General features: G+C 47.2%; 1 protein-coding gene across 1 annotated transcript; it reads right to left on the reverse strand.

The window, feature by feature from the left end:
* Positions 1-4,294: 4,294 nt before the first annotated feature.
* On the reverse strand, positions 4,295-7,843 carry LOC136473746 (bifunctional dTDP-4-dehydrorhamnose 3,5-epimerase/dTDP-4-dehydrorhamnose reductase-like). The gene is made up of 2 exons (XM_066471389.1): positions 7,276-7,843; positions 4,295-5,014 (listed from the first exon to the last, which is right to left on the reverse strand). The coding sequence occupies exons 1-2, from the start codon at positions 7,738-7,740 to the stop codon at positions 4,562-4,564; spliced, it is 918 nt and encodes a 305-aa protein (XP_066327486.1). The 5' UTR covers positions 7,741-7,843; the 3' UTR covers positions 4,295-4,561.
* Between the last annotated feature and the right edge of the window lie 5,276 nt (positions 7,844-13,119).

Below are 13,119 nucleotides of genomic sequence, written 5' to 3' on the forward strand. Positions count from 1 at the left end.
GGTGTTTTTCGACAACATCCTTGTGTATAGCGCCTCTTATGAAGACCATGTTAAGCACTTGGCACAAGTTTTTTATTTGCTTTCTAAAGACCAGTGGCTGGTTAAGTTCTCCAAATGCCGCTTCGCCCAACAATCTATCAACTACTTGGGTCATGTCATCAGTGCGCAAGGAGTATCCATGGATCCATCAAAGGTTGTCGCTATGCAAGCTTGGCCGCAACCAAGTGATGTCAAGCAGCTCCATAGTTTCCTCGGATTCATAGGTTATTACCAGAAGTTCATGAAGCACTACGCTGTGATTGCCAGGCCCTTGACTGATCTGCTCAAGAAGGGTGAGCTCTTTATTTGGACTGCCAACCATATTGTAGCCTTTGAAACACTGAAGCAGGCTCTCACTGAAGCCCCAGTTTTGGCCCTGCCCGATTTCTCCAAACCTTTCTAGTTATAGACTGACGCAAGTGACGTCGACATCAGGGCAGTCCTCCTTCAAGATGGTCACCCATTGGCCTTTATTAGTAAGTCGCTTGGCCCTCGTTCGTGTGGCTTATCTATTTATGAGAAAGAATACTTGGCTATTCTTGTGGCGGTGGAGCATTGAAGATCCTACTTATAACAAGACGAGTTCACTATTTTCACTAACCAAAGGAGCCTGATGCATATTACTGAGCAGCGCCTGTAGACTCCATGGTAGATGAAGCTTTACACTAAGCTCGTTGGGTTGCAGTTTAAGGTTATCTATAAACTAGGGGCTTCCAATTGGGTAGCTAATGCTCTCTCATGGCACCCTTTGCCTCTAGAACAGCTCAATGCCATCTCTTCTTCATCACCGACATGGTTATCAGATGTGGTTATGGGTTATGATAATGATCCAACAGCTCGCAAGTTATTGCAAGAACTGGCACTTAACTCTGATAATCACCCGCCTTATACTCTGGTCAATGGTGTTATTCACGTTGGAGATCGCATTTGGGTGGGTGACAACAAGACCCTCCAACTAAGAATTTTTGAAGCATTACATTCCAGTGCTATCGGTGGCCACTTCGAGTTCCCTGTTACCTACGCCCGAATCAAGAAGTTGTTCGCTTGGAAGGGTATGAAATCTGACATCAAACAACTTGTTGCTTCTTGTACCATCTGGTTGTAGGCCAAGCCCGATCATGCCAAGTACTCAGAACTCCTTTCGTCGTTGCCTGTACCCACGGAGTCGTGGCAAGTCATCTCGATGGATTTCATCGAGGGGCTCCCCCGTTCTGGTACAGCTAATTGCGTCATGGTCATCGTCGACAAATTCAACAAATTTGCCCACTTCGTGCCTCTACTTCACCCATTCACCTCTCAACAAGTGGCTCAGGTCTTCCTTGACCATATCTACCGCTTACATGGCATGCCAACCCACATCATCTCCAACCATGACCGCATCTTCACCAGCCATTTCTAGAAGGAGCTATTCTGTTTGACAGGTACCAAGCTATGCATGATCTCTGTCTACCATCCTTAATCCGATGGCCAGATGGAGTGGGTGAACCAATGCCTCGAAGCGTTTCTATGGTGCTTCGTCCACTCCTGCCCAAGCAGTGGTTGCAATGGCTCAGCTTAGCGGAGTATTGGTATAACACCAGTCTCCACTCTTCGTTCAACAGGTCGCCATTCGAGGTACTGTACGAACACCCTCGTTGCCACTTCGGCCTTTCACCACCTGAAGCATCATCTGTACCTAATGTTGAAACTATGCTTACCGAGCGTTCCACTATGCTTGATTTGGTTCGCCAACATCTCCTCCGAGTCCAACATCGCATGAAGATGTATGCTGACAAGCACCGATTAGAGAGATCCTTCAACGTCGGCAACATGGTGTTCATCAAGCTCCAACCCTACGTCCAGTCGTCGCTTGCTCCTCGTGCCCATCAGAAGCTCTCCTTCCGTTACTTTGGGCCATACAAGGTGCTGTAGAAGATTGGAGATGTCGCCTACAAGCTGGACCTGTCGGAGTCGTCATTTGTTCATCCGGTATTCCACGTCTCTCTACTCAAGGCTGCCCCGTCGACCAAGTATACTATCTCGGTGGATCCACTAGAGTCGCCAGAAGGCTTGCAAGTCCCTGAGGCAGTGCTGTAGCGCCGTCTCCATCCCGTCGCACAGGTGCGGTTGTTCAAATCCTGATCAAATGGTCCGGCCTGGATGTGGAACTCACCACCTGGGAAGATGCAGAGGCAATTCAGCAGCGCTTTCCGTTTGCTCCGGCCTGGGGACATGCGGGGTCGCAAGGGGGAGGGGGGTGTCACGACGCCGCACCTAGTCAACACTGAGCCCAAGAGGAGTACTCACAGCAGGCCCAAGAATAAGAAAGTGTCTGGCCCAGAATGGGTCTGTAACATTTGCGAACCCAAGCCCAGCAGTGAGGAGTAGAAGTAGAGGGAAGGGAAGGAAGAGAGAGATCAACCAACTACTCTGTAAAGACATAACCTAATCACTCTACCGAAGCCGACAGCCTATCCGGCGGGCTCTCATCCTACCCATCTCTGATTCCCCGGCGCCGCCGCATCGCGCGGCGTCGACAAATCTTTGGCTCAAACCTGACCCAATGCAGTACCTAGTCAGATTGGGTCGTGCTATTTATCGGGTGTTTTCATGGTTTCCTACTTTAGATCGGATTTTTTCGGCTGGTTTAGATCATGGGTGGAAAATAACTACAACACTAATGAGTTAGGTCTGGTTTTTTCGGTTAGGTCAATTAGATGTGATCAACTCCAGTCCTAGAATATCAACACATCTAGCATTACAAGAAGTCAAACTTTTTTAAATATGATTAAATACATAAAAAATATCAATATTTATGAAGCATAATAAATACAGTTAAATTATTAATAAAATATTGTTCATAATAAATATATGTAAAGAACTAAAAGTTGATGATATTTTATATAAATCTTTTTAAAATTTGGAAAATTTGGACTCCTCAAAAAGCGACATACGCGGTTATTTTATATAACACGAAAGAGTAAGAAAAAGAATCTAATCTTTGTCCAATCCAAACGGCAGCTTAGCCTCTTTTTTTTTAAAAAAAAAGGGCACCAAAAATTTTGGTCGCAGGTCGCGCCTCCCCTGGCGCTCTGCGCTGAAGCGGCGAGGCTGGCCAGTGGCCAGGCGAGCGGCGAGAGGTAGTCGCTGACTCGGGAGACCGGACCTGACCGTGACGGAGACCGGGCCGCGGCGAGGGGGAAAAAAAAAAACAAAAAACTGTGGTCGAACGTCCGGACATGACCTACAGTCTACGGGAGGGAGACGCCGACGGAGAGCGCCAGAGCGGGATGAGCGATCTGCTTCCTCTGCTCCACCCGGACCCTACCGTTGTGGCGCTGTCCGCGCTGCGGCGGGCGCGTGCAGCGGCCAGGCGCCAGCAGGCTCGTGCCAGCCGGGGCGGGCGCGCGCGTGCTACGGATGCTGGCAAGGACATGGCGTGTCGTTCCCCACGGCGGCAGCCGCGGCGGTCCACGGATTTTGGCTGTTATCACCCCATGATTGGGCCGTAACCCCGATCCGGCCCCTCGCGGTCGCGGGGCGGGACTACGAGGCTGATCACGGGGGCAGCCGCGTACGGCGTGGAGCTGTACCCAGCTTGGCGGCCGCGTTCGGACGGTCTGCCAGTTGCCGGTGACGACGTCGAGCTCGGCGGTGACGGAAACCGGAATACAGCTGGTTTTCAAACAAACGCATGCCGAGTGCGAGGCCGTTGTCGTCGCCTCGTCGGAGTCCACTCGGGAGGCTTGCAGTTGCAGGCACGAGGCGCGGCAGTGTAAAAAGCTGTGACTGTGAGCTTCAGCAGTTCCAACTGACACGCTACCCTAGAAAAAAACTTCACTCCAACAACAGCAAGTGAAAGCAAACCTCTGAATCTCTGACCACCCAATGGGCCAATGCCACAGAAGCGAATTCGTCAGTCAGATAGGAGTTCTCACGCACACAGGTCGACAGACCATACTGCTGCTCCATAGTCCTAGTCCATACTCCCTCCGTGCAACTATAGGTTAGACCCGATCTAAAAACTTATGACTGCATTCAAGATATAAATCTTACAGCCACAGGGGAAACTTGTCATGGAATGTATAAACATATTGATAACTTTTTATATAAATTTAGTTAAACTCAAGAGAATTTGATTGAACACTATTCTAGGATTGCATCTTTTATGAAACAGAGGTCCTATATTTGCTCAGAATCCAAATCCAAAGTCATCTTCAGATAAAAGTTCACAAATGAAACATCGCGAACTACAGTTATATGGCACAACAGAAGCAGGCAGGAAGCTCCTCAGTTCATTCCATGGTATTGATGATACCCTAGGAGGCTAGGAGTCAATACGAAAGTTGAGCTAAATTACACCTTGCCTTCCTCTGTTTGATAATCTGAAAGTATAAAGGAGTATGGCATGACATCTCCTACGATAAGCCTATCTGTTTCAAATACATTGCACACGGGGTGTGCTTATTGAGATCCCCGGAAAGAAATGTCAATTCAGATGGAACAAATAGCATCAACATACAGTTGTGTGCAGCACCATTTCTCAAGCCTTGGACGTCTTACAATTTGGTTCGAAAACATATTTGATCAGTGATTCCTTGATTGACAAAAGCTCTGGGAACTCTCTCTTCAATTTGGTTTGATCAAGCTCATTGTTGCTCCTCGGTGCAACTATGACCTTTGCTTGCTCCTCCAAGTTGAAGTTTTTCCAAGTGAAGCTTGGATCAATGTAATCTCTGTACATCTCTAGTATTTCATTGTGGCTCACCACACCAGGATTTGTGAAATTCCATATTCCAGTGAGGTTTCTCTTTGCCATTTCGATTGAGATGGGAAGAAGTTCATCCAATATTGTCATTGAATTTGGGATGTTGACAACCTTATCATATCGGGTGATTTTGGTAATGAAATTGCGAGGATTGGAGAGATCCGATGAAATAGGCATCCTTACACGAAGGGTGCATACATTCTCGTAGTTCTTGAGCAGTTCCTCAACCTATAAAAATAAATGTTAGGTTCACATGAAAGGAATAAATGTTACACCATCCAATCGGATACAGCAACTAACATGAAATACATTGAGGTAAAAAAAAAGTAACATGCCAGCAATACTGCAAAAATATTTGTCCAGAATGGCTTAGTTTCTCTCTGAAAACATCAAATGGGTGAAGTGTGTGGAACTGCGGATACAGTGATAACTCTTAGGAGCACTATGCCACTCAGTTGCATGAGGCAAAGAAAACTAAATCTATCGAAATGCTCTATCATCAAGTGAAAAACACTTGCAATTCCATGTCCCACTACTTGTGCTTGTGCTTTTGAGTGCTACATTGAAGTATAAAGAAACAAAGTACACAAGGGCCCTGCTAAAATAAACACCTTTTGCATTGCAATAAGCAACTATTTTCCAAGATTCAAGCTCATGGTATTAGACTGTTCAGAAGAAACCAAAGAGATGTACTGGCCAACAACATACACCACCACCTTGTAATATTAAGCACATTTCAGTACTTATTCAACTATCTAAAGCCTGAGCAAGATTTTAGTAAATGTCAAATGATAAGGTTACGCACAATAATCATCAGTTCCACACTCTCACATCAGCACAACTCTCAATACAATTTAAGAAATTTTGTCACAGCGTTAATTTCAAATTGCTAGTTTCCAATCTAGAGTAGTTCAAACTTTTTTACTACCTGATTGGGGTGACATAATATACCATTATCCAGAAAGATTATTAATATCTTATTGCATTAGCTTTGGGTGTCTGCACTCAAAAACATACTTGAGGAAGCTAGTTTATTCAAATCAACAGTCGTCAAGATGTCCTTAAGACCGAGCACCGAGCAGGAACTGATCATGGGACCATATCTTGTCAATTCCACTCTAAATCCAGCTAGTCTCTTCTTAGTGGGACTCAAAGCGTGGATGTTTAGCCACAAGATGCAGGAGCCATACCATTCAACAAGTCATTGTTTGGCAAGAAACTACAGTTTGAGAAAACAAAAGCGAGCATTCTAAAATAAGACTTGGTGCGTTTTGCAGCAATCAGCCAATCACATACACCGTGTAAAATACAAACAGAAATGTAGCAACTGATATCGTCAATTACTGATGTTTCGAACAAAAAAATCGTCAATTACTTGTTCAGCTTATACAAGTCTCTATTTTAGTTTCCAAATTGCTGTCTCTATTCAAAATACATGGTTTTCCTCCGAGTAAAACTGAATTAGCCTCACATATATTTGAATTAGTGTAACATGGTAGTATATGTTGAGGTGAGCATCTGCATTTAAATGAAGGACCTCTATAAAAATATTTGCTCCAAATGAAACAAAATTTATCTTTCGCCAAACCATACACATAATAGTGTACTGGCACAAAAACAGAGCACCATGGCAGGATCAGAACTAGCTAGTGTGGATGGATGGGGAAGACCGGATCAGACTGCTCTGGGAACTCAAAGCGCTACAGAAATTTCTAAAGGCTTCATTCAGAAATACTAGTAAGGGCTTGTTTAGATCCGGCATGTAAAGTATTGGAATGTCACATCGGATGTTACATGAGGGTGTCGCATGGGGTGTTCGGATACTAATAAAAAAAACAAATTACAGAATTCGCCAGTAAACCGCGAGACGAATTTATTAAGTCTAATTAATCCGTCAATAGCACATGTGTACTGTAGCACTTTATTGTCAAATTATAGACTAATTAGGCTTAAAAGATTCGTCTCGTAAATTAGGCGCAAACTGTGCAATTAGTTATTTTTTTAGTCTATATTTAATACTCCATGCATGTGTCCAAATATTCGATATGACATGGCGTAAAGTTTTAGGGTGGGAACTAAACAAGGGCTAAGTCATCATTTTGCTTAAGTCAACCAGAGCTGAATGGCAACGCAATCAACCATTATGCTGACGGCTGACCAAGATGCACACACTATCAGCTACGTACGGATCTTGTACGTACTACGCCAGATCCAAGTGACAGCACCCTTCAGGATGAAGTGTGCCTGTCGCCTGAATCGAACTCCAACCACTAGTGAGAAATCGACAAGTGAGAGGCACAGTTTTGTACCATGCTCATCGAACTAATCACCCCGGGTCATACCCTCGACGCGCGATCAGACAGACAGTGCCACTTCAATTTGAGCAAAACGGGAACGATTTCTTGCGACTTGCCATTTGCAGAGAACCTTGATCATAAAAGCTATGTATAGCATAATGCTGGAAGAGGAGAGAGAGTTATAGTTGGTACCATGGCCTTGGTTTTGGAGTAGAATGATCCGACGAAGTTGGGCGTGTCCTCCTCCTTGAAGCCGACCCCGGAGCCGAGCGGGTGCCCCTCGTCGTACTCGAAGATGCATCCCGTGGCGTAGTTGATGAGCACGAGCCCGCGGCCCCGGCAGACGTCGGCGAGCGTGAGCGTGCCCACGACGTTGGCGCGGATGGTCTCGGCGCGGTGCGTCTCGCACCAGTCGACGTTGGGCCGCCCAGTGACGCCCGCGGCGTTGAACACGTGCGTGGGCGTGGTGGCGTCGATGTCGGCCTCGAGCGAGGCGCGGCTCTCGAGCCTGCCCGCGCCGTAGGCGAAGGGGATCCCGCGCGCGGCGCAGAGGTCGCCCAGCAGGCCCCCGATCCAGCCCGTGCGGCCGTAGATGAGGAACTTGAGCGCCGGTACGGGCGCCGGCTCCGCCGAGCCGTTGGTGGTGGCGGCGCCCATGCCGAGATCCGGGATGGAGGGCGGGGAGTGGCAGAGTGGTGGTGGCGACTGGCGAGGCGGGGCTGACCTGGTGGGGAGAGGATCAGAGGAGACGCGGATGCTCTTTTATTGCCGAGGTGAGCTGATACTGTCAGAGAGTCCCTGGTCTGTCTGGACTCTGGAGCGATTGCGCTGGGACTGGGACACGCGAACGCCGACGGTGACGCCGCAACACAGCCTGGTCCACCGCAACCGTGCGCGATCCGACGGCGGCTCAGATTTTGTTTAACACTTTTTTAAACTAATTTTAAATCTAATATTGTTTTAATTTTTTTTTTCAAAATTAACACTTTTGCCCGTGCCTATTTCCCTAACGTGGTGAAACGCCTGTGCCGCGTCCTGCATGCTGGCCTGACGAGAGGGATGACGTGGCGACGACCGGTGACGTGGCAGGGTCTGCCGCGCCACCGATCTTGGCGCGATAGTGACGCGTCCTGATCGGTGGCGCGGTAGAGCTGCCTAAAGGCCCGCGGCCCAGTCCAGCCACGCCACGCACGCCCGAGCACACCCGCCTGCCCGCACGCTGCCGCCACGCCCGCCCACGCCTGCCGGCTGCTGCGCCTGGTCGCCTGTCCGCCGCGCCTGCCGCCGGCCTCACCATGCACGTCGGCGCGCCACTCACGCCGCACCCGCCGCGCCCGCCGCGCCGGTGAAAGGATCTAACAATACCTAGAGGGGGTGAATAGGCGTATCTAAAAATTAACTATAAATGCTAAGTTCAAATTTATTAGTCAATGTCGGAAGTCCCGACGTTTAGGTCGGAACTCTCGACATTGTCAGAAGTTCCGGCACAAACGTCAGCAGTCCCGACGCCTACGTGAACTATAAAAGCAGTGTCAAATTTAACTTTGCGGATAAATAATCTTACAACCACACTTCCTAGTGGTTTGGTGAAGATGTTGGGTCACTCCCTTGACGTCGTAAAGCCTCCAAACCGTAGATCGAGTCCAAACCCTAAAATGAAAGTATGGAAGAGAAAGAGACAAATAAATACAAGTAATCTCTAGCAATCACAACAACAAGCACACGGGACACAAGGATTTATCCCGAGGTTCGACAACCCCATAAAGGAGCTCCTACGTCCTCGTTGTTGAGGTGACCACCAAGGTCGGAGTCTCTTCCATCTCCTTGCCTCTCTCAAAGCGGCCACAAAAGTCACTTGAGCTTTCCACTAAGAAATCAAAGGTAATACGAACTTCTCAAGGCTCTTCCACAAGATGAAAGCTCTTGGACAACGCCTATCCGACTAGGGGCAAAGCCCCAAGAGTAATAGATGCAAAATCAACTGGCTTGACGAAGAAATTAAGTGATCAAGCTTTTTAAAGTGATGCTCTCACTTAATCCACTCTCCTTTCACTCAAAACCCTAAGGAAATCAAAGATTGGAGCAAAAGAGAAGAAGTGGGGTGCTTTAGTTGCTTGGGAGTTGTTGAGCACGAAGTGGGCCAGCTGTCAATGAGTCCGTAACGATTAGAAGTGAAGAGAGGGGTATTTATACTCTTAGTAGAAATCTAACCGTTCAGATCTACGTCGGAAGTTCCAACGCAGATCTCGGGACTTCTGACGTTAACAGAAAACACTGTTCATGAAGGGTCAGAAGTCCGCATGTGTAGGTCAGTGTCGAAACTCCTAACAAACGTCGGGACTCCCGACATACGTCGGGACTTCCGACATGCGTAGTCAGTCAACCAGTAAAGCTCTAGGTGTCGGGACTCCCGGCATGGCCCAGGACTTCTGACGATTGGAAGTTCCGACGTATGTTGGGACTTTCGACGGGTGCAGACAGCTAGCCAGCAGAACCACCGGTGTCGGGACTTTCGGCTTGGGTCGGGACTTCCGACACCGACAGTCATAGAAAAATAATCTACGTGCTCGTGGAATGCTAGAGTGCCTCTCTATTGATTTTATTTTTATGCTTGAGCACTCTATCTTCCTTAGACCAACTAAGTTTGCATCCCTCTTTATAGTGCGGCGGATTCTAAACTCAAAAATAAAAATAAAACCTTTGGAGAGCGCTTTGAGTTCATCCACCTTTACAACTTCAAAAATTGAGGGATATCATTTCATATTTATCAACTCTTTGATTCTTTCATGAGACTAATAGCTGCGACATATCTCATTAAAATCACATTAGTCCCTAATTTGGATGTCATCAATACACCAAAACTCACATAGGGGGCAAATACGCTTTCAATCTCCCCCTTTTTAGTAATTGATGACAACCAACTTAGACTTTTATAAGAATAAAAGAATTTAAAGCTTTTGAACCTCAAAATTTATGAAGAGCTCTCCCTTGATGTATGCATGAATTTGAATATCAATTAGAATCATCTATACATGATTTGCATACCTCAAGACAAAAGCTCCCCCTAAATTTTGCAATCTGTGGGGTGCAACAAGTGTGTGTGAACAAATATATATCTGTGAGAAAAAATGCAATATGACATGTTATTTCACTCAACAAGTAAAAGAGAATACGATGGCCAACATTTTAAAAATAGAATTTGAAGCAACACATGGTTATCCAAAGAAAAACATTCACCATCATAAGTAGAGATAAGTATAAGCTAATAAGATAAAGAGATAACCATAACTTGTCCTACAATCATTCATCACAAACACATATAGATAGTTGTCCATCACAAGCTTGCCACCACACGACATAGTTCATACACGCTAAAGGTTTTAAAGTTTCGAAACAAAAAGACCAACTAACTTATTACAAGAGAAATCAAAGCCTAACACTCCCCCTTTATCAACAAGTACCAAAAGGGGTAGGCCGCATGAATATCCAACTACTCATCCTCGTAGTCATCATCGTCATCTTGATCACCATCATTGTCACCACCGTCATCATCATCATCATCATCCTCTTGCATGTAGTCCTCATCATCGTCGGTGGCCTTGCCCTTGCCATGAGGGCAAGAAGCGGCATCATCCTCATACGCCGTACATGCGTCATCATATAATGCCAACGGATCACGAGGAGGCACAAACGGCGGCGAAGGAGAGGACATAATACCTGTGTGCTGTTCCAAACGATATAGCCTCTCTTGGATGCCATGCTCACGTTGAGCACTAGCACAACATTGTCCAAACATATATGTCATTAGGAACTTGAACTTGCTGGGCTTCTTTCTAGAGGAGGACAAAGAGAGGGGCTCGGCACTAGAAGAGCGAGCAGCAGCAGCAGGTGGTGAAGCACCATGGCAAGAGCGAGAACTCGAAACACCTTTTCTTTTTTGCTTTGGCTGTATCACCTTTCTCCCTCAGTTCTCTTGCAGCAATGATGGAGGTCTTATTAGATATCTTGAGAAGCTTATGCTGAGTGTCAGAGGGAAATCAGATGTCGGATACTTGCTTAATGACATGCATAATGTATAGTGTATAGGGAAGATGCTTCACCAAATCCTCAGTAGCATCATGTATCTTGTTCCAAATGTATCTGCTGATGGAAAATTTCTGAAACTCATCTCCAAATCGTTGAAGCACCTTCTGTGAATCATCACGAAGGAAGGTGGAGTCACCTACCTTTGGATACAAGATCTGTTGCAGGATGTTGTTCAGAACATAATTGTAGGGCTTCAGAAACACTGTCTGTCCATCAGCTGTGTGCCCATCAAGATACATATGTTGATACTCCTCCAAAGTGACATCCTCATACTCAGTCAACTCAGTTGCAGTGCGGTTGCTATAACTCAAACCAAGAAGGCAAGAGAAAAGTGATAAAGTCCACCTTATAATGCTTGCCTTCAGTGGCCCAATGAATAACATCAACCACACCGGTAGGGTCTCTCTCATGATGATAGGAAGCATAAAACTGACAGATTAGCTCGTTGTTCCAATGCTTCCTAAACTCTAGCAGGTAGGACAGCCCCATTGAGTGTATATCCCGAACCATCTGCTCTAGCTCGGGTTCCTTGTACTTACCAGGAGAGTATGCATCAATGCACTTCATCTGAAGGACCGGTGGCTCCCTTTTCTTCAAGAACTTCCGATAGAGAATGGAATCATAAAAGTCATAATGGAATGGGTACCAGAAACGATACTCAAGTCGCAGATCCTTCTCATCCTCAGCATAAAGGTTCCTTCCCCTATTGGACCTGATGTAACCTAGTGATGATAGTCCACTGGTAGAGGAGGAGTCCAACCACTAGCAGGATTTAGAGCCATGGCGGGCTCCCGCATGATCGGCAAAACATCCGTGAACGGAACAAGCTGAGAGACAAACCTCAGACCATGAGTCAGGGTGTGTGCCGGTGGAGCAGTAATGGTGCGACCAGCAAGCTCAAGAGCTTCCTCTTCTTCATCAACAATCGACACATCCCCAACATAGGCAGGAGCAGGAGGAGGAGCGGCAGCCGATGACCCTTGATCGACACGGCGACGGGCATCATAGGAACCACCAGCGCCACCATGCTGGTATGCCACCTTGGTGTGGCCAGATGGCTTGGGAACAACGACATGATCTTGGTTCTTCTTGGAGCTCTTCTCCTTGTGACGCGAGGGATTGCCACTGTCCATGACTACAGAAAACAGGAAGGGGAACTAAGAACCAAGACAAGAAGAAGAGAATGAACATCGAGAATTGAAGAAACATGAATGGAGTGGTCACCCTAGGGTCAGGAGTTCCGGCCATAGTCGGGACTTCCGACAGCCGAGAGTTCCGGCCTGGCGTCGAGAGTTCCAACGGTTAGAACCATCGACGGTCTCCGGGGCCTCCAACGCCCAAGGTGACCATCCCATTCATGGGGCTTCAAATCGTGACACACATTCATACAAGGAAGATAGAGGAGTAGATAGGGAGAAAGAATAGAGGCAAAGCGCAAGGTACATTGACAAAAGGGTTAGGGTGCCACAGTAGTACCTTGAATCGAGGAAAGAAGAGACAAAGAGAAACAAAATCACAGGCCACGAACTAATCCACGAGCGTGAGCAACACCACCAACGGAATCTCCACCACCGATCTGAGGAAGAACACCAAGGCATGGGCAGTGGAACAGGGGCAGAGAAGACAGAACCTCCAATGGCACAACTAGAAAGTAGAAGGCGTCGGAGCTCCCAGCGACCCAGAGCACACTGGAGCCACGAGCAGGGCATGAGACGGCATGAGGACCGAGGGTGGCATGAGGAGATGCAAGGGCGGTGCATGGAGAGGCAAGCAGGGCTACAGGAGGGAGGGGAGGGAGAGAATAACCACAGTAGAAGGGACCGGGCTGAGTAAATGAGAAGGTGAAATGGTGCGGCGCGGTCAAAACGGACAACGCGGTGGTCAAAAATGCAGATCTGCGTCGAAACTCCCGGCTTACATCGGGACTTCCGGCGGTTGGGACTCCTGGCG

The sequence above is a fragment of the Miscanthus floridulus genome, chromosome 8 (assembly GCF_019320115.1).
Source record: "Miscanthus floridulus cultivar M001 chromosome 8, ASM1932011v1, whole genome shotgun sequence".
Lineage (NCBI taxonomy): Eukaryota > Viridiplantae > Streptophyta > Magnoliopsida > Poales > Poaceae > Miscanthus > Miscanthus floridulus.

What these genes read in the sequence shown, in the direction of transcription:
- LOC136473746 (XM_066471389.1), bottom strand. Translation starts at nt 7,740, where the DNA reads ATGGGCGCCGCCACCACCAACGGCTCGGCGGAGCCGGCGCCCGTACCG. An exon ending in ACTCCAAAACCAAGGCCATG is followed by an intron (nt 5,015 to 7,275) that starts GTACCAACTATA and finishes TTATTTTTATAG; the next exon opens with GTTGAGGAACTGCTCAAGAA.